We start from the raw sequence: 27,868 nt of genomic DNA, 5'->3' as shown, positions 1-27,868 counted from the left end.
TTGTGGGTTGTTTTTTGATGTCTTTAAATAACACCAAACCAAGTTTCTCTCATGGTAAATGCAGTTTTAGTGCAGAATACTTTTACTGCATTTACAACTACTTACAATAAGTGCTAAAGTTAAAGATTTCAGCTTAAATTGTTGCACTGAATTCAGCAGAAGTTCAAAATTAAGAAGACAACCTCCGCCCCAAATTCTTCTTTTGTACATTTTTTGTTAAATCAAAGCTGATATCACACATTTTCACTAATTTAACATAGATGAAATATATATATGCATTTATTATTGTTGCAGAGACATAAAGAATGCCATCTAAGCAGGGTGTCGGCTGATTTTTGTATTTTAACAATGTAAGCTAACGCGTCATCTTTTCCTCACCAGCAATTTTAAAAACCTGGAAACCAGAGTCCAGCCTATAAAAAGATGTCATACAGGTGATGTGCTGAACAACCGTGATAGACGCTCCAATGATCCCTTTCCTACACAGCAGAGAGGTGGAGTGAAAATGTAAAAAAAAAAAAAAACATGAAAAAGGCAAAATTGTGTTTACCTTCCTCAGCAAGTGGAAGTTTATCAAACAACCCACAAAACACCCCCCACCCCCGCAACCCCACCTCCTCCTTTCTGTCCTGTCAGGCTCCTGAAGAGTCTGGGTAAGACAGGCGAACTCCAGGGGAGACAGGAGATGGGACCCGGGCCATTAAAGGAAGTGCCTCTCCGTAGAGAGACGTCAACCAGTCAGGTTTAGTTTAGTTTGTGTGCATATATGGGAAGGAAGGACCGTGTGTGGAGGTGTAGTGGGCACGCTGAACCTTGACGTCAGTTTACTACATCAGGTCGGCAGTGCTGCTTTGTAAGACTTGCACATTCCAGACTAGCCTTGTTTAACTGTTAAAAGTAGTTTTCAGTTCTAAGGAATGTTGTGATGCTATCTCGTAGTTTTATTCGTTAGAAACACAGGCAAAGATGCCTGGTTACACACATTAAAGGAAATTTTCTCAACTCATTTTTTTCACTTTGTTTTTTTTTTTTAACTGACCACTTGAGGAACACTGTATAATACACTTGATAAGTTTAGCAATCATGTTTTAGTCATAATCAGTATTTGTAAACTATTTAAAGAGCGTCTGTGATGACTGAGAATGCTCATTTTCCCTTGTAAGGTCAGATAACCTTGCCATCATTCTTCAGTAGTACCTACTCTGTGGCCTTAAAATATGTATTGTCATTGGTGAACCTAGTCATTGTGGATTTGGTTGGATACGTGGAAAGGCTGCTCCTTTAGACAGATATTTGTAGGTTCAGGGCTGGTGCGTGTGAGGGGAATCAAGACATGGTGCTCCTGACATGTGAAACAAAGGTTCTTTAAGCTGGCCAAGCAACTCTGGGCCAAAACAACAACAGATGGAGAGGGCTGAGCTGCAGCGTTGCACCATTCCTGCCAAAGCAATGAATCAAACCCAAACAAATACCAAAACTTCAAAGCAAAGACCGACACTAAGAAGTGCTGGACGACTGCATGGGCTGTCGGTGATGGGCCAGTCACTGGCTAGGGCAATTCTTTTTTTTTTTTTTTGCCTGGCTTTTATGCTATTTTGAAAATTTTGTAGGCTGTCACCTTGATAACTGAACTTCGTAAAGTAAAACTCAAAATGTTTGCTACCTGGGAATGAGAGTTGTGTATTACACAAATTGTTATGGCACTGATGTATGTCTTCATACGGCAGTGATTTTCCAGAGAGGTGAATTTATATTCTTTATCACAAGTCAGGATTAATTAATTAATTCAATCATTCCATGACGATGATGATGATGATTTTTGAAAATGGTGCATGGAAATGGTGAATCATGTTTCCCATTTCCAACAAACCATAATAACCATAATGGACAGCCGGTAAATTTTCAACATACATGACTCAACCATAACACTGTGATGGCATCAGCCACACAGGGGTAAATTAGTCCATTTTTTACTTTATTAGTTTGCTTTGCAGTTTTTTTCATTAATCATTTGGTTAAACCTAACACTGGTATTATGAGGCGTGCACATAGTAACATTGTGTGGTTTTTCTAAAATGTTTTGTTATATTAATTATGTTTCTCTTTCTTTGAGTTACCTGGGTTTGGGCGGTGGCTGTTTCCTGTCTGGGCAAAAGGCGTGGCTGAGGACTGAGCAGGACCAACCATGGGCTTACCGGGAGCAGGGGTGTTTTAGGTTTAGTTAGGTTATTCTGTGCTTAGTTAATATTAGTGTGTGTTTTCGTTTTCCCCCCTATTGTGTGTAAATGGTTTGGCCAAATCATTATAAAAGCTACCCTCATGTGTCTTTGTAATTAGGCAAGGCAAGGCAAATTTATTTGTATAGCACAATTCAACAACAAGGTGATTTAGGTCAGTTTGTAAGTTAAGTTGTGTCTCACTTTGTTTTGTTTAAGTTTCTGTAAATTCCTTTTTGTAGAGTTATATTTAGTTGACCTCTTTTATGGGCCTGGGCCCTGTTTCAGGAAGCCGGTTTAGTGGAAAAACTGAGTAAGTATACCCTGAGTTAACGAAAACTCTGGGTTTTTGGTTTCACAAAGCGAGTTCAGCTGCAGCCTGAGTGAGTCACTATGACGACACACTCCGTGAAGCTAACCTGCCCCCTAGCAGGTTTACTACAACTAACCCTGACTGTCTCCGCCCCTTTGTCGGAAACCTGACTGTAGGAAGTGTCGGACATGGCGTGCCACTTCCTTGAAGAGCCAGTAGATCGTGAAGCCCAAATTCTCTGCAGAGCTCTCCGCCGGGAGAGAGTGATCAGAGCGCGTTTGGACATTTTATCATTTCCTGATGATTTTCTGTGCGAACGTTACCGTTTCTCAGCACAATCTATAATTTATTTGGATAACATCCTCAGGCCATATATTACGCATGTGACACATCGCGGACATGCTCTCAGTTCATTGCATATTATTTGTATTGCACTTCGGTTTCTTGCAAACGGGAGCTTTCTGTATAATATTGGTGACGCTGAGCACGTTTCCAAGGCTACCGTCTGTCGGGCAGTCAGGAATGTTACAGTTGCACTGAAACGTCTCCTGTACTCGTCTGTGGTGTTCCCCGGTCATAGACCCACAAGATTTATCAAAGAGGGATGCCACAAAATTGCAGGTATCAGGATGACCGAAACTTAATGTATGATGTGGTGATACTTGGACTACTACTTAAATTGCACATTTATTTTCAGGGTTCCCAGGCGTGATTGGCTGTACAGATGGCACTCACATTCCAATCATTGCTCCTTCAGTAAATGAAGGAGACTATGTGAACAGGAAGTCTTTCCACAGCATTAATGTACAGGTACATAGTTCCCTGTAGCATGTCAAACTAACAAATTATTTCATTATAGTAATGGATGCTAATTTGTGTTCTCTGCACTGTGAAGATCATATGTGATGCTGCCAACATTATCACAAATGTAGAAGCCAAGTGGCCAGGCTCTGTCCATGACTCACAAATATTCCGTGAATGTACACTGAGCACAAAATTTGGACATGGTGAGTTGAGAATACTTTAAAATATATAAAGACCAATTGCTTCAGGGACATTTGAACTGAAGTGCATCCTTCTGTCTTAGGAGAGTTCACTGGCTACTTGCTTGGTGATAGGGGGTATCCATGTTTACCCTATTTGCTTACCCCTTACCCTGACCCTGAACCGGGCCCACAGCAGCGATATAATCTGGCTAATTGCAGGACAAGAGCCAGAATTGAAATGACTATCGGAATGCTTAAGGCCCGGTTCCAGTGCCTGCAAAGACTCAGGGTCACCCCAGAAAGGGCATGTGACATTATTGTGGCATGTGTGATTCTTCACAACATTGCCACAATTAGAGGAGAACACTGTCCTTCTGAACCAAACATCAGCAGTGATCCAAACCATGAACATCCTGACCCTCCCACGGACATACAAGATGGAAGCGCAGTCAGAGACACCATATGTCACAATCATTTCCTTTGACCCATCACCTCAACATGTTGAAAGAAGAATAAACAGATTTTTTGTTCAACTGGCTTTATTGGTCGCCTGTATTTCCTGTACACAAAGTATTAAAAGATGTACACCTCATAAAGTGTCTCTGTTGCTTCCTCCTCTGTAACAGCTGTCAATGTTTCTTCATTATTTTCCTGTAGTAAAGAAATAAACAACATTGCTGTTCTACTGTAAACTCATATAATCTGTGGAGTATTACTCACAACTGCATGTTGGTCTGGCTCAACAGGAGGCTGCACCAGATGCAGTACACCACCACCATCAACTGATAGAATATGAGGTTCATACAGGTCACTTATAACTTACAAGGGACCAAATGGCAATTAACAAACATACCAATCACCTTACACTTCATTGTCATTATGCTCTCAAAGACAACCAAGACTGAGGGAAGGCAAAATCAGTAGGAAAATAACTTCACTACAAAATAATTCATTATGGTAAAGAGTTTATCAAATGAATGAGTAGCACTGCAAAGGTGACTGTGAAGAAAGGATGTATGCACATCATGTATTATTTTGAATTTACCCCTTATGTAGGCACTTGTGTCTTGCGGGGTTATTGACTCAGAGGATGTCCCCGCAGAGATGCCTTCGGCCACAGGGCGCCCACTGTTTTGGCTGAGGGCCAACTGCTCAGCCTCTGTGAGTGGTGGTGGTGGAGGACCCCCACCTGTTTTTCGGGCCTCCGCTTTTTTTCTGTTGGCTATAACGGGTCACATTTGAGCATACAGAGTAAGCAAATATGTACTTGTAATGTGCTCAGATAATTTCAATAAGTGCTTACAGAGGGGAAATTAATGTAGCCTCTAACTGCAATTGATTTACATCGGACAAACAGACCAAGCACTGTGGCTCATAATACAATTACACCTCACCTGTTTGGACTATATTTTTCTATTTCATTTTTACTTGCTGCCAGGCACGTTTGGGGCCTGTTGGGTTGCACCTGCGCTCACATCACATCACAAAATAAAATGTATAAAATAACAAATAAAATAACATATGATAAAATAACGTGTTAAATGGGTGGAAATCCCTCGATCAATGTTTATATTAACACTCACGCATTGACTCTGTCGGCTATGTTTTGCCATGCATGCTCCCTTTCTTTTGCAGCTGTGGCTGTGTTACTTTTTTCCGCGGAATTTGCATGTTATCGGCATATGCTGCCATCAGAATTTCGGCCTCAAGCGCTGTGAAATACATTGACCGCGCCTTCTTTCCCTCCGTCTCCATGGTGACTCGCTTAATCTGTGCTCCGCTTATCAGGGCTTTATGTATCCTCGTCCGCGCGCTTCACTTGGGGTTAAAGCAACTCCGCGTTGACTGAACTAATTGTTATCAGCCTTTCTGAAACCGAATATTCCGAGTTGGACAGTTCGGGGTTACTCAACCCTGCGTATCATTTTTAACTCTGAGTTTTCCAAACCGGCTTCCTGAAACAGGGCCCTGCTAAGTATGTTTTTGAATTTTGTTAATTTTGGACTTTTTGAGGGTTAAAATAAAGAAAACCCTTTTTGAAGATACTTTTTTGCCTGTGTCCTCTTTGCTTTGGTTGCTTGGTCCCTCACAAACATTCAGCACATGAGTATGGGAGTGAGGTTTATTGTCTTAGTGGCCCATTAGCTTAGTGCAATCAAGTCATAAATCACTGGTTTGGGGACACCTTTGGTGAGCAGAAGAACAATTACGAACATGTAGTGGTTTGAAATGAGCAGAGGACCAGTAAGATGAGTGCTTAGTAATCACTTAATGTGTCAATGGAAAATTGTATTTAGTAGTCAGTATAATCTTTTAGTGATATAAGTTTGCATATGGTAGAATACTGCATGTAGTTATTTGTATTAGGAAATGTTTAACCATGTATGCTTAGAGGCATATAATCAATTGTGTAGTGACAGGATGTGTGATTTTCAGCAGGCTTGGTTCACCCCCACATCCTGGGAGCATGGGAAAGAGCTCGTACCTTGTTTTATTGTTTTACGGTAGGATTAACGTAGCTATGTCTGTTTTAGTTTAAGTGCTTCTTTACATTTAGATGAACTGCAGGACTTCCTCACTGTGTTATCCAGGGTGAGGGGGGGGTCACCCTTCTCCTGACCAAGGATGTACCTTTTGTGCTTTATGACCCTTTGATCAGCAACACACACACACACACACACATATACACACACACACACACACACACACACACACACACACACACACACACACACACACACACACACACATTGGAACTATAAAATAAAGACCGGGGCAGTCTCTGAGCGCGAGTCCCTGAGCCCTCACTCTCGTGCGAGAGCTCAGAGCTGCCCTTGCTAAGCAACAGGTAAAACGGTTGGTGTTTCTCTTCTCTGAAGTCTTTACTGAAGAAGTGTTTTATAATATTTTCCCTAACATCTATTTGGTCCTTCGTAGCCGGATCAGAAAATATCAGAACTGTTATCTGTGACTCTGTTCCAGGATCCAGCACTGATTCCTGACGCCGTGGGGAGCCAGCACCGAAGCCTGTGCACAGCCCTCTTGGACGAGGAGAGAGCCCCAGGACGTTAAATTCGGGTCTGGGCCGGTGTTATAATCTGGTCCACGGCGGTGGGATTCAGTCCAATGATCTTAATCACCAGTGAGACGTCGGAGAGTGAGAAACACTATTTTGGTATATAAGACGGTCGCAAAGATTTAAAGTAACGTGATAAATTAGGTCTAAGTTCGCCAAAAGGAACTGTGTTTTGACTAGTTTTAGAGGTAGCTGAAATTACTTCGTGACAAATTAAAAATACGTTTAGCAAATGAAAACACGTTGAGTATATAAAACGGCCGCAAAGGTTTAAAGAAATGTGATAAAATAGGTTTAAGTTCGCCAGAAGGAACTGTGTTTTGACTAGTTTTAGAGGTAGCTGAAATTATCTCGTGACAAATTAGGTTTAAGTTCGCCAAAAGGAACTGTGTTTTGACTAGTTTTAGAGGTAGCTGAAATTACTTCATGACAAATTAAAAATACGTTTAGCAAATGAAAACACGTTGAGTATATAAAACGGCCGCAAAGGTTTAAAGAAATGTGATAAAATAGGTTTAAGTTCGCCAGAAGGAACTGTGTTTTGACTAGTTTTAGAGGTAGCTGAAATTATCTCGTGACAAATTAGGTTTAAGTTCGCCAAAAGGAACTGTGTTTTGACTAGTTTTAGAGGTAGCTGAAATTATCTCGTGACAAATTAGCGTGCAAATGTCTATGTGTGTATGTGTCTGGAAGTAAGTTGATTTTACAGCACAATACGCTGCTGAACTACTTCTATTTTTGTTTTCTTTGCTGAGGCTCACGTATTGGTGACAAAGGAGAACGGTTGAGTTTCATCTCATAAAACTGATACCGCTTCACCGTTAGGGTGAAGTCGAAGGCCGTATCAGTAAACCACTCTGAAGTCAAGCGTGCCAGTGACGGCCCAGCAAAAAATCTTTGAAAATGGGGAATAAACAAGTAAAATTAACACCTGATGAGAAATGTCTAGAAAAACAGCAAGCCGGAGCAGAACTAATCCAAAAGAAAGAGAGAGGAATGCATAGTGGAAGAGCAAGAGGTAGAGGCTACACACACACACACACACACACACACACCAAACAGTGACTTTAACACTACATGCTGGAGGTGTGGAAAAGAGGGACATTTTGTGCGTGACTGTAAGAAACAAAGAAGACAGTAACTCAGAATAGGATAGCAGCTCAGGTGAAGAGAGCAGTTCAGACTAGGAAGAACATAATAATCCCTCACCCAGTGAAAATTAGAGATCACAGTAGTTTGAAGTAGTTTAAAAAAGGGTTGGAAACAGACCTGACTGAATAGATATAAATGCAAGAGGAATAAAGTAAAATAAACAAAAGGCTAAATTACAACTTAATTTTAATGCATTCAAACTAATAATAAAAAGGATAACAACCTATAAACTGGTATTAATAATGAAAGCAGATAATTCACACAAACAGAACTATGATAACTGTGAAAACTGGAGTGTGCAGCGTTTCATTATGCTTTTGTTTATTTGTTTTGTTGGGTTAAAAATAATTAAATAAACTTGTGATCATGCCTATGGATCACCATGGCACATATCACCAGCCATATGATTTATTTATGCAGATGACAAAGTGAGTGTGAATGTGTCTGACGTCACAGTGTTTTTGTGCGCTGTGTAAAAGTAATTGCCTCTGATTGTGAGTAAGAGCGGTGATTCTGCAGGTCACCAGCTATTGTAACGAAAAGAAAAAAAAAAGAGTGTAAAAGAGAAAGAATTTATATTGTAGATGGAAAAGAAAAATCATAGGAAAAAGGTTTTGTGTTAATTAGTGAAAAACAACTACAATTTCATTTTCTGCTTTTAAGAAAGGACGGCTCACAAACACAGAGAGAGAGAGAGAGATGTGTGTTGATTAAGCAGCGATGATAATAATGAAAATGTCTTAGTTTGTCACTTTCAGGTGAAAAGCAGACCTGAATCAATTTTCCACATGCAGCAGTCGGAAGAAAGTTATAATTTAACATCATTGGAAACATGCAGGCCAAGTTTCTGGCTGACTTATTTACAGTGCCATGTGTTTCTCAACCTCACAAGCAAGCTCTCACTCCTCCCTGAAGACAAGGAATGCAGCAATAACATGGCAGATAAAGAGACAGCAGCAAGTCCTGAGCACAAAAAGTCCCAGCAAAGCAGCAGCAATGTGGACAAACAGCATCAGAGAAGAGCAAACCCATCATCCTGACTGATCGGATGAATGGCACTGTGTTTCCAACAAGCTGCAACTTCACTATGCATGTGAAGAAAACTTTTGAGGAGAACTGAGGAGACTGTTGGAGTTTGACATTTGCCACCTTTGGAGTAAAATGGCAAGAAGAGACAGTGGAACACAGGACAAAGCTGAAGGAGAACTGCCGGCTGTGGACTGTTGAAAGTGGGAGAGGACAACAGAGTGAGATGACAACAGAGTGAGAGTAAGTGGAAACACAGAGGAATGCTGTTATTAAATGTGGGAAATCAAAATTTGGGTTAGCAAACCTGGGGAAAAGAAAACTGACTGCTTAAGTTGGAAAATTGAGACGGAGTCTGAAATATTGCGAAAATAGAAACATACAAAATCACACAAACAAGCAGAACATGAATTAACCCTACTAACACTTCCAAACACAAAATAACTCATGAAGATTAGACAACATCTTAAGCGTGAGTCTGTTTATCATCTTGTCCAAGTCACTCCGTGTGATGCAAAGACCAGTGGACTCACAGCACATTAGTTAAGAAATGATCAAATCTTTCATCAGTGTTAAAATAGCGTCAATTTAGCAGACACTTGTTATTAAATACTGAATTTATCCAATGCAAAAAAATTGACTCTCCAGGTTGCAGGACAACAGTTTAACCTTTGATTCTGGTTTGACCACCAACCAGTGATCAGACAATAAATTTAGTTGTTGATATAGTAAATTGGGAGAAGCTTCCTGCTTGATTAATGCAGCACAAGTAATTTACTATGAGGGAAATTGTCTTTTGTGATAATATTTTGAACATGCTTTTCTGTTGTTCTGTCAACTTAGTGGGTTAATAGCTGATATGCAAATTAGTTGATCGGTTTTAGATTAATGAAAGGTGACTGAATTCTAGCACGAGTGAATGAGATGTGTTGGAGTTTGTTGTGTGTTGAGTGGAAACTCTAAAACACTGAGTTTCCTGCTTCGATGTGCGAGTGAATCCTGTATCTAGATACACAACTTTGAATACGTCAGAACAAACTTTTTTGTGAAGTGCATGACAACATGTCACATGTTTTATGATGAAGGAAAAAAGGAAAGTTGAATAAAATAGATCGGTGACCTAAATGAGTGAAGAGCACAGACCTGGTGATTAAACTTATAGTTAATATGACATTAGGGTTATGTTGTGAGTTGTGCAGCTGATGGTTGGTTTGGAGTGAATCTAGCTGATGATTCTTCTCCTGTTGTGTTTTTGATGAGGAGTTTGTGTCATGACTTAAAGGCCTTTTTATTTTGATACTTTCACAGTGCACTGAAAGTTTTTTGTTTGATAATCTCTGTTATTTTTCATTTTTTATCTTTTGAACAGGCACTGATTTTGTTTGTCTATTTCTTGTCTTTAAGCAGATCTGCACGTCGGGAATCGAAAGTGCTACACGTCGTCGAGAAAATTGTGTCAAGTGAGTTTTCTCCACATTGAAATTGACTCAGGAGAAAGCTACTTATTGGGACAATATTAAATGAGAGTCCCTGTCCTAAAAAAGGATTCAGCGATGTAATCCTATCTCAAGTTCTTTTTCTTTTTGAAATGACGTCATTTTGCTGGAAGTGGAAACTAAATGCGACGACAGGATCCACTATCAGCAAAGAAAGAAAGAAAGAATGAATGAATGTATGAATGGAAATAAAATAAAAACAAACTGACTGACTGGTAAAAGCTGACAAGACTTGATCACGACTCAAAGTTAATCTCCACCTAGATAGGACAAAAGGGTGGATGAATCTATATGTGTTTTTTGTTACAGGAGCAGTAAGATGACAGCAACATTCGAGGGTGCATGATGATTTAACCTGTGAAATGCCACTTTCTGTGTCTGTGCATTTACCAAGGGTGCTATTCCCTATTTTGTGTTGCTCACAGAAGTTACTGTGAGAAAGTGTGTACACACTGCGCAGCGCTAATATTTGTATTTTCTTTTCTACAGCATTACAGTTTTTCATGTGTTTGATCATGTGGTTTATAAGAGGATTAGTTAATGTTTTTCCTACTACAGGATTTCTGGGTTTACATGTGACTGACATTCATTCCACAGCTAGGGTTTGATGGTTGACTTTATGGTCTTTTTATGGCACCTCTGGAATGTGGATGGCCGACGCCTGCCCACCAGGATAGTCAATGTATATTGCTAATGTTTGTTTTTCTGAGACTGCATTTAGAAGATTCAGCTGAAGCGGACAAGTGACATGAGTAAAACAAATAAGAGATTACGGTGTTTATGGGATAGTTTATTATGGGCTCATTTGCTGGCCACTTTTGAGCTCATAGTAATATATGAGTGGAGTGACTTTGCTTAAGAGAAGTCACTGATTACATTAATGTTAACTGAGTACATGGGATGATCCATGTTTGAGGCGAATTATGGTAATAATAGTGATTTAATGATTTGAGAAAACCTGCACATGACACTTGTCTTGCTGATGCTGAATGCTTGTTACTCTTATGATATAATTGTTTATAGGTGTGAAGTTTGATTTCATTTCCAGATCTTGTTTACCAGGCCATGATGGTGTGTATGTAGGCTCCTGGCGGAGCCAGTTTTTATTATGCAAATTTAATATACAAAACACACTAACATCTTTTATTGCAGGATTATAAGTCCAGGGTGGTGCTGCTCCAGAGGAGCAGATGCCCTGATGTTACCTGGGATATGATCTATTTAACTTTTTCTTTAAGACAGGAATCTGGTTTTGGTGAGTTGACTCATGGGAGTGTCCATGAGTCAAGAGGAGGGATCCAGGATTAATATGAAACAATGAATTAACATTAAAATTTGTTTTATATGATTTTCGCAGCGATCTGTGTGATTAACAATTCATTTACAGGTATTAAACCTATGCAAGCAGTGCATCCATGTTCAGATGAGGCTTTGATGGCCTATAAGTGAAGTTCACTGAACACAAAATGTAGTTTGATGATTGTTGACATGCTCTCCAAATAGAAGTTTTTCCTCCTAGCAAGGAAATACAGGTGCAGCAGTAATCTCCTGGGAAATCTTCAGAGGCCCAATGAGAAGTGAGAACCATTCCAGGCATAACTGACAGACCAGGCAGTGGTTGAGGTCAAAGGTCGAGCTGGTTGGGGCCCATCATGAGATCAGACTTTGGAGCCACAGCAAGGACCATGAAGCTGCGTTGGAATGAGAGCTGTGCCAAAGGGGATTTCCAGAGGCCAACAGAGGAGATTGTGGACAACAGATGGGCACCTGAAGGATGAGGGGAGCGTGCCAAGCTCCATCGACAGCGCAGAGGGAGTCTAAGGATGACATCATGATTCTGGGAAAAGCACAGGAACCAGAAGCTATGGTGGTGATGACAGCAGTTTCCTATGAACATCACCTAATGCTGTGTCACTATACTGAGCATACGATGGCACACTGAAGACTGCTGGGATCATAACAGCAGTAAGATAACTGGACCCAGCACCCCCAAGACAGCACATTAGAGAAATCTCACACTTGGTTGTTTCAGTGGTGAGGGGGGAGTGCTGATTGAGCCCCCGTAGGGTAAGCTCGCACTTCAACCTCCAGCCTCTGATCAACTCTAGGGCAACCAAGTGCAAGGCGTGACGGACCTGTGTGCAACCATGGGAAGGTGGACCCTCTTGGTTACCTTGACTACGACGCTCACTTTTACAGGACCCCAGCTGGTGCCGGAAACAGCTGAACCAGGAGGAAGGCAGAGAAGATGGACACATGACAACTCTCACCTAAGAGATATGACGCAAGATCATATTCATCCGTGGATGAATAATGCCTGGTACCGTTATATCCACGACAGAACAAAGGCAGAATCGGCAAATACAGACTGTTATGTCTGTTCCCATATGCCCAGCACGTCGACACACCCCACATTATATGGCGAATATATGAACAACACCCAAGCAAAGTGTGTAGCCAGCTTTGCTGGCATTGGATTCCAACACAGCCGAATCATCATCGACGATAAAATCTCACACGCTGTTGGACTTAGTAATGGAACATGTGATCAACTCTTTTGGATCGACTTCAATGTGATAAATCGGAATATCTCTATCCATTTCCCAGTGTTCCTGGACCAAGTGCCAGGAAAGAACCACTCCATGTGTTACCAGCAAGAGAAGGGTAACAGACCCCTTGGAGACACCACAAACTGTGTCCAAACTGCAGGCCACGGAGAGGGCGCACCTGTGAACATGAGTGGACCCTCTAACGGCACGTACTGGGTGCAAGGAATGGCCTGGTTATGTGGACAACGGGCATATTTCATACTGCCCTAGACTGGACAGGGACATGTGCTCCTATATTCCTGTCAGACCACACCTTCAGGATGACTGCAGTGAACACCTCTTCTACAGTACACCGGAAAAGAAGATTAGCGATTCCTAAACTTCAAGCACATGACCCGATATGGGGAGGCGACGTGCCTAAGGAGTTTAAATTATGGACTACTGGACAGGAAGTACTCCATTCATTGTTCCCCTGGGTGGGAGCTGGGAAAAAATATGCTGAGAATTGAAACTCTGGATTACCGGTTTGGACTTTTCCTGAACGCTTCATGTAAGATCAACGAACAGCAGAACCAGGAAATCGATGCGTTACGGATTACAGCAATGCAACATCAAATAGAATCTGGACATGATATTAGCAGAAAGAGGGGGACTCTGCGTCCTCTTCAACAACACATGCTGCACTTACATACTGGACGATGTACACTCATTAAACATGACTGACGCCTTGAATGTTTTGAGACAGATCCAGCAGGCCCAAAATCAGGACTATGTAAGTGATACAAGTGACTGGTTTTCTTGGCTTTACACTGGCTCCTGGTTACAGGTGCTAAAAAGACTACTCATCGGAGTTGGGATATTTTTATTTTTATGTTGTGTCTTTGTAACGTGTATATTGCCATGCCTAAGACTCATGATTAACCGCATAATATTTTTCTACTGTTGCTGTATACATAGCCATGACAAGTGATGATGATGACCCCGACCTGTTGGAACATGAAGACTTTGTGTGATTAATGATGATGTGACAGAAAATGTACAACAAGATGTTACAAACTGGTATCTCACTTTAAGTTTTACTGACAACAGGAGGGAATGTCAATGGAAAATTGTATTTAGTAGTCAGTATAATCTTTTAGTGATATAAGTTTGCATATGGTAGAATACTGCATGTAGTTATTTGTATTAGGAAATGTTTAACCATGTATGCTTAGAGGCATATAATCAATTGTGTAGTGACAGGATGTGTGATTTTCAGCAGGCTTGGTTCACCCCCACATCCTGGGAGCATGGGAAAGAGCTCGTACCTTGTTTTATTGTTTTACGGTAGGATTAACGTAGCTATGTCTGTTTTAGTTTAAGTGCTTCTTTACATTTAGATGAACTGCAGGACTTCCTCACTGTGTTATCCAGGGTGAGGGGGGGGTCACCCTTCTCCTGACCAAGGATGTACCTTTTGTGCTTTATGACCCTTTGATCAGCAACACACACACACACACACACACACACACACACACACACATTGGAACTATAAAATAAAGACCGGGGCAGTCTCTGAGCGCGAGTCCCTGAGCCCTCACTCTCGTGCGAGAGCTCAGAGCTGCCCTTGCTAAGCAACAAGTAAAACTGTCTGTGTTTCTCTTCTCTGAAGTCTTTACTGAAGAAGTGTTTTATAATATTTTCCCTAACATAATGTCACTTTGGGATGTGAAAAAAAGGATGTGCCGCTTACTGTGAGAGCAGCTGGAATGTTGGGTAAATACGTCACTTAGAAGATGACAATGTCAGGAGGTCATGGGTAGAATGCAGATAATCTGGCTGTCAAGAAAGAGCTCTGAGGCCCTCAGCATCAATTTCATTCAGTATCATTTCCCTCTGTAAAGCAGCCTTCTGTAGAATGCATGAGTGGCGAGTAAAATATACCTGCTACTGAGGAAAAACAAATATGCTATGCCTTAAAATGTGACAACTCGGTGACCAATCCATCTACACCGTTATGTGATGCTTAAATGAAAGTAAATGTGGAAGGATGTGACAGAAAATGTGAGTGTATCCATTAAAGGGCAGAAGTGAAAGCGACACATGTTGGATGTGCTGTTAACCTTCAACGGCCAAAGAGCACAATGTTGTGTAAATATGAACAGTTGCCATTAAATCCAATAGGATCTGGGCTGCTTCCAGAACAAAAGCTTTTTAATCATTAAGTCCTGCACAGCCTCTTTCACAGACTTTGGTTGCCTTCGTGCTCCTGTTCTATACTTTTCCAATAAGTGCACCTTTCCCTTAATTGCAAACCGAAATGCTCTAACAATTTTCATAAAGTCCCAGGTTTTTCAAGTTAAAATATTTGCTACGATTGTGCATTGGTATGTCTCTTGCTTGTGATGCATTACTTATTTTGAACCATGAAAGTCTTCTCTTTGCTTTACTCAGTCTTAGATGAGGCCTATCCTCCTGCCGTGGTAAATATACTACTAGCCACACTGCGAGGCTTCCCATCCAACTTTTGCCACAGGAAGTCTAAGCACGACACTGGTGAGGCATGCAAAACTTCAGGTCTTATCAACTCTGCCAGTCCTGCAGGGCCCGCAGCACGACCTCTGTGTTGTACGACCGCAGTCACCTGGGTTGGTGGCTGATGTATATGGATTAAGCTGGTGGTTCGGGTCATATCCTGTTGCTTGTCTTTATGCATGAACTGGGACACTCCAAAAGTCCTCTCCTCATTCTGTTTCCACAGGAATGACCTTGTCCTCCCCTCTTATTCCCTGTTTAGCTATGGAGGAATCTTAGTAGAGTTTGGGTCATTAGACGCTTTTGGAACGAAAAGTGCCAGAGACTACCTGAGGTTAAGTGTCCACTTGGGGGGGGGGTCCACCGTGAAAATTCCAAGTGGACTCCTCCAAGCCTTTTTTGTTCCCACAGTAACAGCTTGTACACTCATTTTTTATACAATGCTTCAGTATGTGGTTGATATCTGGCTGCAAGATAAGACGAAACGGTAGAGAACGTTTTTGTATTTCACTTTATTGAGATAAAATCTTGCTTTTTTCACTGCTTATAAGCTTAGTAAAGCCTAGAATACAATTTTGTCTTATTAAGAAACAGATTATGAAATTGCCTATGGGAGGAAAGAAGTCAACGGCCGCAGGTTTAATCACCAGGGCAATCGTATGCTTACAGTTGTAAAAGCCTCCCAGAAGACTGATCTTTCAGTGTAGTCTCCTGCCCCACTCATTGCCGCGAAATGAGATCCATTTATCTGAAATTCCTATCCAGTAATAAACCAATCAGCCAGACAGTAACTCCCTGTCTGCTTACCCGTCTTCATCTCTATCACCCAGTGTTTTATTATGGCTGTGCCCAGATGTCTTGGGTGGCTACAGTCACTCTACTTGAACAGAAATTATGTGAAATGGATGGGACTGCTCAGGAGCCATCCACCCCAGACTAGAGGCGAGCTCTTTCCTCTTATCCCACTCTATCACACCAGCTATTTTGTCTTTCCTTCTTTCTCCTTTATCTGTCTTGCTACCACTTAGCTTGTGTTCTGTTTCTTTATCCTCCAATCACACCTGATTACCAGATCACAGGTTCAGGGGATCAAAGGATTCAGTGTCCATAAACTCATATGTCAGTGATTTTTTTCTCCCCTGGAGGGATTTTTCTGGAACAAGAGAGAAAAATAGAGAGAGACTAACAAAGAAGGCTGATAATAGGCATAGAAATGCCAGTGTGGAGTGTGAAAGGGGGAGTACGGTGAAACTTGGGTAGAGACAAATCTTCCAAGACGTGAAAGAAAGTGGTGGAGTCACTGAAGGACAGCAAAGGGGGATATTGGTGAGGAAACAACATGGAACTTCTTAAGCCTCCAATAAGAGAGGGGCGTGAGGGCCATCCACGTGGTCAACAACCACCTATTGATTTGTTGTTTGTGCCAAGCCTGCCCTCTGCTCAAGAATACCAGCAGAGAAAGGAGGAGGTCTGTACATCCATTTATCCTAAAAAAGAGCTGAATAACAACAACATAAAGAACAAAGAAACTATACCAAAATGCATTTTTATGAGTTAAATAATTCAGGCAACTAAGGCATATCTTTTATTTATGCAGGTAAAAAAATCTCACTGAGAGAGACCTGACCAGGAGGGCAGCATAGATAACAAAGAAACAAACACACCTGACATTCAGCACAGGAACTGAACACAAACATGTGGCTCGTATGAAACATCTTATGTTATCAAAATACTTTTTTTGGCAATCATTCTAGTCAGTAAGTGTTGGGGACTAGCAGAAGAGGGTAAAGGTCATTTTAGACACAGGCAGAAAGGAAGAGGAAGAACAAACAGATCTTTTACTGATACTGACAAACAAATTCTGGGTGGCCACTGCCTGCCTGCTAAATTGTTGCCTTTCTTTGTTTCTCTCTATACTGTGCACGCATACAAGAAACAGAGCGAAACATATCACCAGTGTCCCATGCACCAATCTGTACCATGCATTCTTGCAGAGACTTCCGGAAACAGACTATTCCCTTTTCTCTTGTTCACAATTGCTCTGGTTTCAGTGCTTTAATGAATGTTTCATCAAGAGTGCCCAATGCCTTGAAATCCTCCTGTAAAATACATTAATTCAACCATTAAACACAAACATTATTCTGCACTCGCAGACAGTCTTTATTTTCCTTCTTTGTAACAACACTGGTTGAAAGAAAAAGTCAACCCACGGGACCTTAACTTCATCGAAGCCACACAGTCTGGCTAGTGTCGCACAAACAGTTACACTCCAACCTTCATTAATGCTTTCTGTAGCGGCCTGTGAGATTTAAACAACAATGTGGAAACTTCTGGGATAAAACCTCCCTAGAAACTTGTTCATCAAAAAGTTTTGGGATGTTTGCAGGACTACCTGCTGTGACGGAGAGCAGTTGTGAATTCCGTTTGTACATACTTTGTCTTACTGTACACTAATAACCAAGACACAAAGTCTCTAGAAAACACTATGTAGATTTTTGCACTTTCATGCATCGCCTTCATGTCTCTTCTAAGGGAATGTGAAAGTTGTCATGATGAGGGAACCAGACTTTGTAGACCCTTACTCACAACAAGACAAGTCTACAAGCCGGAACAAGTAGCCAAGCAACTGATTTGTGCATTACTAGCTTTGTCGGATTATGTTTGTTTGTAATTGTGACTTAGATGATGCTCACACCCCGTTTTACACATAATCCATTTAGAAATCCTCCTAAAACCAATACAACACCAACTTTTTCTCGCAATTGTATGCAACTGTAACTGTATATATTAGTAAGAAGATGTAAACGTCATTTCAGGATGTTACAAAAACCCGACGGGACATAAAAATGAAGTTATGGGTAATATTTCACAACTCTAAATGCGGGTTTGCGCTTGTTAGGTGCGTACAGGGAATACTGATGAAATGAAAAGCAAGGAGGAGAATTTTTTTGTTTTCTCTCTTATCGCCTCCCCTTCTGTTGCAGCCTTGGTTGAAAAAAAAAACTGAATTAGATTGCGTCACACATTTCATACCATAAACTTAACATCAGCCTAACCTTCAGTCGTTCATTCCTCCTTTTTTAGCCTTTTCCACTGTTTTATTCTTTTCTTTACTTTTTTTCTGCTATCATAGCCAAGATCCAACCCCTGTATGAGACATCCACACCCTCTATTTGCTGCTGCCCACTATGACAGGATGCACTTTCTCACATTTTCTTTTTCAGTTACAAAAGAAAACAACAAGAGTGAGAGGAAGAGTGAGAGGAAAAAGCAGAGAGCATATTGTTAGAAAAATTACGTGAAAGGGCCAAAAATGTGTCTATGGTAAACAGACAGCAAAGGTGAAGTTGAGATTGTTCCTTTTTCTATTGGTCGTCTCTGTGGTCAGTAAAGCTAAACACCCAGCACCACTACAACCCACCAAATCTAATTACTGCACCTCCCAAGCACATATTTCACAGTTCTCTACTCTTCTCAAATAACAAGATGTTCAGAAATCGCAGCGCTTGATTGGTGCACTGACTGTGTGTGCACCAATCATCAGGACACCGAATCCCATTAAAATTTGCCATTACCTGCTCCTGCATGAGAGTGGCCAATTTGCAGACACCCCAATCAAACAGTAGTCTCACTATGCCCCATTCCTCTTTGGGTAATAGTGGGTGCGCCCTGAACGTGAACCACATAGTGCAGGTTTGTGGCGAACAGGCAGAGTTTTTAGTCTTGAAATGGTGCGTGCAACTTTTGCTGACCTAAATCCATTATGTGGAAAAATTTTGGCCCATTCATCTTTACAATGTTGCTTTAGTTCGTTGATGTTACATATGCACAGTCCTCTTAAGGTGCCATCACAGCATTTCTGGACTTTGACCAAGCTATTACAACACCTCGAGTCTTTTGTTTTTGCAGCCATTCGGTTGTACGTTTGCTCGTGTGCTTGGGATCATTGTGCTGTTGCATGACCCACCCACACATGACCTCACATTTGACTGAAACAAAGCGCCCAGGTTTTGTGACTCTAAAACAAACCCATGTCATAGTTCATATGAGATGTGTGTCCTGGTACGCTTTGGTTTTGTCTGTCTTGTGGTTTGTTTGGATGCAACTTTGCAAACAAGTTGGAAGCAGCTGGTTGCTATGGAAGGAGTAAGCATGTACTAAGAGGCCATGGCGAATCGCTCATACCTTATCAGCTTATCAGTCACCAGTCATGAGCTAATGAGCATGCTGGGTTCCTTGGTCAACAATCTAAGATGCCCCCCCCCCCCCCCCCCCCCCCCCCCCACACACACACACACACACACACACTTGAGAGTGGGAAAAGACAATAAGGCTGTGAATGCGACTGGTGAAAAAAGCAGCAAATATAAAGGTCCAGGTCAGTTCTTGTGTGTTGCAGCAAGTGTGTGTGTATTAAGGTAAGGTTTTGGTGCTCACTTATTAAAAGCGCTCAGCAGTTGTGCCTTTTTCTCATCTGTTTGAGGGTACTTCAAACTCAAAGATAGGCACATATTTTTCTTTTTTTCTAACATTAAAAAAATTGAATATCAGACCCAATTTCATCAATCACAGTTTTTGCTACTTGGGTTGCCTCATGGGAGACTTCATTTGCAGCAGTAATCACAGGGCAAAAGACTGCAGAGAGAGATAAAAAGACGAACACACAAAGAGGGATAACTCCTCATGATCTCCTCACAGCAGCATGAGCTGACGGTATCCCAGTGGCAATGTTGCCTTCCCCCCACCCTTTGTGCCCACACACAAAAAAGACGAATCTTAAAATCTATGAAAAGAAAGTAAAACATGACAAAAAGCCCACAACAAGCTGCAACTTGTGTCAAGTCTCAAGAGTTTGCTTCATACGGCGGTCCCTCACCAAGGACTCCCAGAGGACTGTAAGCAAGTCTTACTAGAGCCAGATGGCCCTGATCTTAGGTATTCAGCTGCTGCAGTAACAGCCAAGGAGGTGTCACAGTCAGTGCAAAACACAACCTGCCATTGCCGCCAATAAACACATGCACACACAAACAGTGGAGACAACAGATGAGAACGCAGGGTACTGTCATTGTCACGGTATAGTGAAAAAAGACATGGATTAAAGCTAGACTGCACATATCTTTAGATAAAAAAAGAGAAATGCTGTATCGTGAATTCCTGCATGCGCAGATACAATGGTAGATGAATGAACTATAAGCACAGGGTGTGGTCAGCTGCAGCTATTTAGCTGGTACCATTTTAGACAAGCATTGAATTGTGAGTTTGGTGGACACTGTGCTGTTGCTAATTTCATTTTAAACTCTGAGCGAATCCCATGTGCTCTCATGGCAGATGAGTTTTCAGTATGGCAGAGAAAGCTATATTGCAGTCTTTTGGTCTGTGTGCTTATCAGTTACACCGCATACTGTCCAAATAAACTATATGGTCTTACTGTGAGAGAATATTTCTTGCCCTCTGCATATATATATATATATATATATATATATATATATATATATATATATATATATATATATATATATATATATATATATATATATATATATATATATATGTATGTGTGTGTGTGTGTGTGTGTGTATATCTGTGTGTGTGTATATATCTGTGTGTGTGTGTGTGTGTGTGTGCATTACATTTATGTGTGAGCCATGTAAATTTATTCAAATGTGGGTATGTGGATGCCTCTGTGCATGCAGCTGTACAGTCTCACAAATATGCACTGTGGCTTTTTCTAGCCAAGTCACCCATCACGGCGACCCATTTTCAATCTCCCTAGATCCCAGACCACATCCCTATGTTTACTGCGAATGTGTCCCTTGTGCCTTGTGCCATATCCCATAATCCTTTGCCCCAGTGCCAAGAACCAGTGTTGGGCTATTGTCCTCCTCACCTGTTCTGTATTGCCAGTCGCCCGCAACACTTCCTGTTTTCCTTCATCTTTGGCCAACTGTTCTCCATTTTTCACCCCCCTCACTTTTTCCTCTGGCTTTTCTCCACTTCCACCTTTACCTTCATACTTTTGCTTTCATTTACATTCCTTATTTTTTTCTCCATCACTTTGTTTTCAGTTAACTGAACACCTGAATGAAATTATAATAACCTAAAATCCAAAATATTCCAGTTTCCTAATTTGTCTTTCCTTTTTCCATTCTCAACCCTTGATAGATGGATGCAGGGCCCCCCAGAACTCATTACAGATGGAAAACAAAGAGATTGCACTGCTCTGCTCCTCTGACACTTACTCACATTCACTCCCATCATCACATTCTCATCCCTCCTTAAGTGCTGGGTCTTGCCTGGGCAGGAGAGCTGCTGTCTTCCTCTGGGCTCAAGAGGAAGCCTCGTTGAGCTGATTCCAATAACTTTTCATTTTCCTTCTGCTCCTGTGGACTGCCCTGAGTTTGCTCTGTGCTCTTTCACACAGCCACAAACACACACTAGTACACACACTCATATGCACATGCCAGGACTTGTAGTTCAAAATTTGGTGTGCTTGTTCCTATTTTTTTCAATCTCTTGTTTAAAATCGGTATGTGTGCCTACACTTTGCATGCCCTGCGCTTCGGCACAGTTAATTTGCCTTAAAATAATTAATAATGTATCAAACTAAGAATTATTGTTCCTGCAAACTGCAACATGTTCTGGTTTTAAGACTTACCAGAGGGTTGCATTTTGCTTTTGACAGTTCAAAAGCAAATTGCAACCCAAACATATTTAATTGTGTAATGAGCAAAGTACCTAAATGTGGAAAATGCTGGCATTTCTGCTTGCATAATCACTTAAATTATTAATCGCTTCTTGAAAAATAACTTTTTCAAATCGAATGGACATTTGCAGCTCTATACCTAGAAGACTCCCAGTCATCTGCTTTTGGGGTTGTTTCTAACAATAACTGACTGAAAATTCTGGGCCAGGCCTCTAAAATACCCCCACCGCATGTGGATGTGACAGCCAAGGAGGCCTAGCTTGTGCACTGTCGGCCAGCAATTGCTCATCCAGGCCTGGAAACATGGCAGATGGCAGTAGGAGTGAACAGAGGAGGAAAAAGACACCATGCGTGTGTCCATGAATGCGAGGCAAACAGAGACAGGTAGAATGACTGAGAAAAAGGTGTAAACATGTGACCACATGTGCTTGACTGTCTATGATACCTTCATTCATCACCTCTAAATCGCTGCAAAAAAATGGTGTAATATCTTTACTGAAACTAAAGTACCAACCTTTAGCAACAAATCAATAAAATGCATGTTAGGTATGGCTTTACCACACATTCTTTAACCATCACTTCAGGAAAACCATTTTACACGGCAAAAGAATTTGTATCAAATCAAAGCATCTACAGCTGAAGACATCGTTTTTTATCCCCAAAAAGTAAACAAATAAGTAATAAATAATAAACTAAAAAGAGTAGGGCACTATCTACAGCTGTTCCAAACAGGCTTCACGAGTTAACAGATGTCATCTTTTGAGCTCATGGACGTACGTGTTCATGATTTATTTTGTAGTTACGCCTCTGCACACTGTTACATAATTCCAGATTTACCTCGGATGATGGACAGCTTGGCGCTGGTGACAATCTCGCCTTCGCTGTTCTCAGCCACGCATTCGTAGACGTTCTCGTCACGTGGCGCTCGGAGAGGCTGGATTCTCAGAACTGCACCGGCACCCTCGTCAAACTCTATGGTCTGTGGAGTTGAAGTGTAGGGAACACGGTTAAGTCAGACAAATGTGTGATTTGGACTGAAAAACTACTACTTTAACCTGAAGCAACAGGTAGGCAAGAATGGCAAACCTGAGGAAAATAAGATTCTCACATTTCCTAAGGAGATACAAGGACGAGTGTGTCATCGGTGCTCCCAAAATGTGAGAAATCGTTTTCAATTCCACCAAGATATCATTGCTTGGAAAGGTACCGTGTTGGTAATGTTTTATAGCCTGAGGCCATCAGAAATGTAAAAAAAAAAAAAATCATAAGGAAGCATACTCTCTCTACAAACAGTGTTTGTGCTTTTATCTGTTGATTTGATCTTTAATTATGCCCTTTGTTCTCTATAAAGCCTTTTGTTTTGAACCTCAATAAAGGAGCCTCTTCAAAACAAAAAATATCAGACAACGGTCAGAATACTGGTTTGGTTATGATAAAAATATATTATTTGCTATTATTACTATTATTCTATAAGAAGAGCAATGTAAACAAAAACTTACTGAAAATGTAACAATGCGTGTGACTGACAACTGGACAGTTTTACAACAGTAGTCGCAGAAATTGGCCCCTGGCTAGTATTTAAATAGCCTTGTTTGATCTCCCTGAACACCAGCATATCAACAGGCATGTATCCTGAAGCAATGAGCTGAACTTCAAGACTTGGGTAAAAGACTAGAATTTAAATTATGGAAAATCTCGGTTAATTAGCCCTTGATTTGAATATTTCCCATGCCTTTCTCTTTTGCCCTCATTCTGGACGTGTGAAGTGTCAGTGTAGATGGTCAAGACTGCCATTCTCACAGCAAACCTACTCCTCCAGTATCTGTCCTTCCCCGCAAAAGTTAACACCGTCTCAGCCAAGGACTCACTGCTGTGAACTCTGAGCAAAGCATGACTATAAGATGCAAGTACAAGTCTTCAGCAGCCCTGCTGCTCCACTGTTGCACATCTCAGGGCTGAGCCGCTAATTAGGCTAAAAACACTGCAGAGCACGGCATCATGATTGATATCAAAGCAGCTGTCTAGAGGGTGGAAAAGGGAAAAAAAACCCAGCTACTTCAAAACCCCTTTATAAATTTTTTTTATTTAATTTTATGATAAATGGAGAAAAAGAAGCGTCCCTTCTGGCGGGCTCCTTCACGCCCTTGGCTTTGTTTCCTACTTAGCATGCAGACGAGGCAAACGCACAAACACAACTTGTCTTTTAATTTTGTCCTCAGTGGAAATGCTGATCTCCCCTTGTCGATGGTGCCATTTTTTGCTTTTTTAGCCCCTCCCCCTGTGGCTACCTTCATGCCGCACTGTGCATGTCCGTGTGTGTGCGTACATGTGTGCGCATCCCTGCACTGTCACTGTCATCGTTGTTAACGAAAGCAACTTTTTAATTAAGAGACACTGAGCATCAATCAAGACTTTTAAAGATGCCATCTGGGATGCCTGCCGAGAAGTGAACAACAAACATCATGAATAACGTGCAGAAACATTCACACAGACAGGGCTGTGTGCTGAAAAAAGACAGGAGGGAAAAAATGTGACAACAGCAGAGTCATTCAAATGCAAAAGAAAAAAAAATGGCTTTAGACGAATGAGAGGGTTCTGTATTTCATTACTGACCAGTTGCTACTGGTAGACTAGCACACTGCTTAAAGATTAGAGAAGCAAGCCAACAAAGATGCTATCAGCAATAATTTCAAGGCTAATTAAAATGTTGCTTTTGATAAGGTGGTGGAGTGCCCCCAGCTGCAAGAGAAGACTTGGAATTTTGTACTGCTGAGAAGAAAATATGTGGTAAAACGTGTAATGTGGTATTAAACTGTAGGATTGTTATTTGTCACAACAGTAAATATCACAATATATAAAGTAACAAATGGTAAAGAACATTTGTTTATTACACAACTTTCTATTTATCTAAATTTTTAGCAGCCCCCCCCCCCCCCCCCCCCCCCAATTTACTCCCATGATACTCCAAAATGTTTCAATGTAATGTTCGCTGACATGAAGATACAACATTTTTTTAGGTCAATACATTTTTCGACAGTGACATTTTTTAATATGATGCATAAAAATATTACTGAGTATTTCACCCAAAGCTCATTAAGGTAAAGTAAAGTGGGACAATTCCAAAAAAACGATCCCACAAAGAACAACAAAGAACATTTAGAATAAAGGCTGCACCAATGGACAGCAGGTTTCACTTACCTCTATACGCTGGGAGTTCACCTTCTTTCCTTTTTTGTTCCAACTAACCTTTGGCTTGGGGTCACCTGTTGCCTGGCAGACAAAGGAGACCACACCCCCCGAGACACCAATCTGGTCAACGGGAACTTTTGTGAAGCGTGGTAGTGCTGAGGAGCAAGACAACAGAGAAAGAGGGAGAGGACAAGAAGAGAGGGAGATACATTAGTAGACGAAAGGCAAATGCAGCACCACCAGAGCTAATGCCATTCTTACCATAATTACATTTCTGAAAATACAGACGGTTTAAGTGCACGCATCCATAGAGAGAGACGCTAGTACAGAACGTCTCATCAACCTCCACTTGGCTCTTCCCTTTCAGTCTCTTACTCTTGTCTCCATAGCACAGTGCTGCATCTTAGTGTTACAACTTCAGAGCTCTGCTGGGCTGGGTAGAGAGCATTGTGGTGTGAATTTATATGTAGAGTCTTTGCTAAGGCGTAGACGATTATTAGCTTAAAATGATTACCCACAGAGCAATAGAGTACAGCCTAGCATACTACCGGCGTTGCTGGGAATACATTAGCGAAGGCAATTAAGAATATGAGACAGTAAAAATGAGTTTTTGTTTTAATTTGACGCTATTTTTTTTCCAAGTGCTTAACATGACTTTTCCTGCTGGACAAAGTATAGCACTGACTAAGCCACTGCAGCAGTTCAATTCTCACTTGCACTAAAACATACTAAAAATTGATCTGCCCGGGAAAATTGATGCTTTTGCCCGTCAAAAGTTTGTAATTTTGGTGCTTTTGGAGCTGGAATTTTCCCCTCCTGCTTGGGTTGCAGCAAGTTCAAGACAACAAGTCTGATAGAAAGAGAGAAACAGAGAGAAAACAGACTCCTGGGGAACTCGTTAAAATGGAATCATACAGATATGTGGGGATGATCAAACGGCCAGCGCATAACGTCAAATTAATAATTAAGGGACCATGGGCCAACACCAGTCTCCAGGCACTGCTAAACACATATGAAGGAGAGTTCCTGCATTCATTATCTGGTAAAGAGATATACGCAATTGGAGAATGAGGTAAGGGGGAATAGCGTTAGACAAGGGGAAGGAAAAGAAGAAGGGCGAGAAGAGGCACTACACAATCCAAATGTTTCTGATGCAAATATCACAGCAACACACACATACTAACTTTAGCCTGCTGCACATTGTATTTTTTTAAAGTGTAAATGGTATTGCAAGACTGTGAGATTTTAAAGCGCTAATTTGATAGTAAATTTTGTTTTCATATATAACAAAATCTCTTCCTGCAGTCTGTGAGAGATGGATATTGTCCACACTGAACTAAATAAATATTATTACAATAACATTACTAACTTCAGAAGCTTATTCTATGTTTATGATACATGCAGAGTATGTATGTTACAAACCAGTTCCTTCTGAATACAAACCTGATGTTACTTAATGAACTAATTTAGGATTTAAACATAAAGAAATTTAAATTTGTCAAACAATGTTCTCCAGCTCACAGAAACCATATAACATGCACGATAAAAACAATGAATTTACAAAAGAAAACAAAACAAATAACACTCTGTTGTTTATTTCACTAGAGTATACTTCCTATATCTACGGTTAAAGGTTGTGGTACAATATAGGTACGGCATCCTTTCATCGTCATCAAGGACCAGGCCTGCTTTATTTGTGCGTTGCATACTATGACCCCTTTTGGCATTTTACACTTTCAATTTCCATTCTGAAACTGCACAACACAGCTTTACACAACACAGCTCCTCTGCATTTGACCTCCCCCTTACAATGCGCTCTCTGTTGAGACAGAAGAGGGATTTACACAGATCAAGCCTGTGGCGGTGGTTCTGCTGAAGGACAGCATTCTTTGATTAGTTTTTCCCCTGGACCATTTGACATTTCCACCCAGTCGCCTTCTCCACCTCTCCCTGTCTCGCTTCATAGGATGTGAGAAATGTACAATAAATGCGATTGTTTGCATGTGCGTCTGAGTTGAACTCGTGAAACGTGCAGAATTTTCAGAACTAAATAGTTTTCAATATTATCTCAGCAAGGTTTAAATAAAGCGAGACAGCTGGGGAGCTGAGAGGAGAACGAAAAAGAGTGTGACCGCTGGGAAGGACGGAAGGACAAGTGTAGCAGGAGGTGGAGAGGTCAGTGGTAAAGAGAACACTGGAAGAGAAGAGTAGAGAAGGTGACGGGAGGTCCAGAGAATCGAGGAGAGGCTGTGAAGAGAGAGTGCTGCATATTTCTAAAGCTTTTATAACTTTCAGTACCTATTGCTTTTTTTTTGTTTGTTTTTTTGGTTATTTGCATTTTTCTTTTTCTTTTAAATGCATGAGATCAAACGGCCAGTTAATACCTTTTGGAAACAGTAATATCTGCTGTACGTGCTGCAACATCTTAAACTCCTTGGCGTCTGGTGTCCATGTACCCCTTATCAGCGAGGCATTTACGACAGTATTCACTGATCACGCCACTAACAATAAGTCTGATTTCTAAGACCTAGATTTACATTAACTCTCATCTAAAGCGACATTCAATAACGACGAAAGGAAGGGTGACCAGGGTTTTGTACATTTTCTGAAAGCCGTCCTAGAGTCTTCTGAATAGAAGACATCCATTG

General features: G+C 41.1%; 1 protein-coding gene across 5 annotated transcripts in view; it reads right to left on the bottom strand.

Annotated features, from left to right (window-relative positions):
* Positions 1 to 27,868, bottom strand: part of ptprsa (protein tyrosine phosphatase receptor type Sa) — a 180,326-nt gene that overhangs the window by 98,111 nt on the left and 54,347 nt on the right. For all 5 annotated transcript variants that reach the window (XM_085371935.1, XM_085371934.1, XM_085371937.1 and 2 more), the window contains 2 exons: positions 25,230 to 25,375; positions 22,869 to 23,010 (listed from right to left, as the gene is read on the bottom strand). In XM_085371935.1, coding sequence (XP_085228061.1) covers positions 22,869 to 23,010; positions 25,230 to 25,375 — 288 coding nt within the window. The remainder of the gene's footprint in view (positions 1 to 22,868; positions 23,011 to 25,229; positions 25,376 to 27,868) is intronic.

This window comes from Diplotaxodon limnothrissa, linkage group LG15 (assembly GCF_057381915.1).
Source record: "Diplotaxodon limnothrissa isolate DT_005_m linkage group LG15, D_limnothrissa_male_GT1.1, whole genome shotgun sequence".
NCBI classification, from domain to species: Eukaryota; Metazoa; Chordata; class Actinopteri; order Cichliformes; family Cichlidae; genus Diplotaxodon; species Diplotaxodon limnothrissa.
Note: the sequence above shows the minus strand (reverse complement) of the source record. Positions and strands in the feature narration are given on the sequence as shown.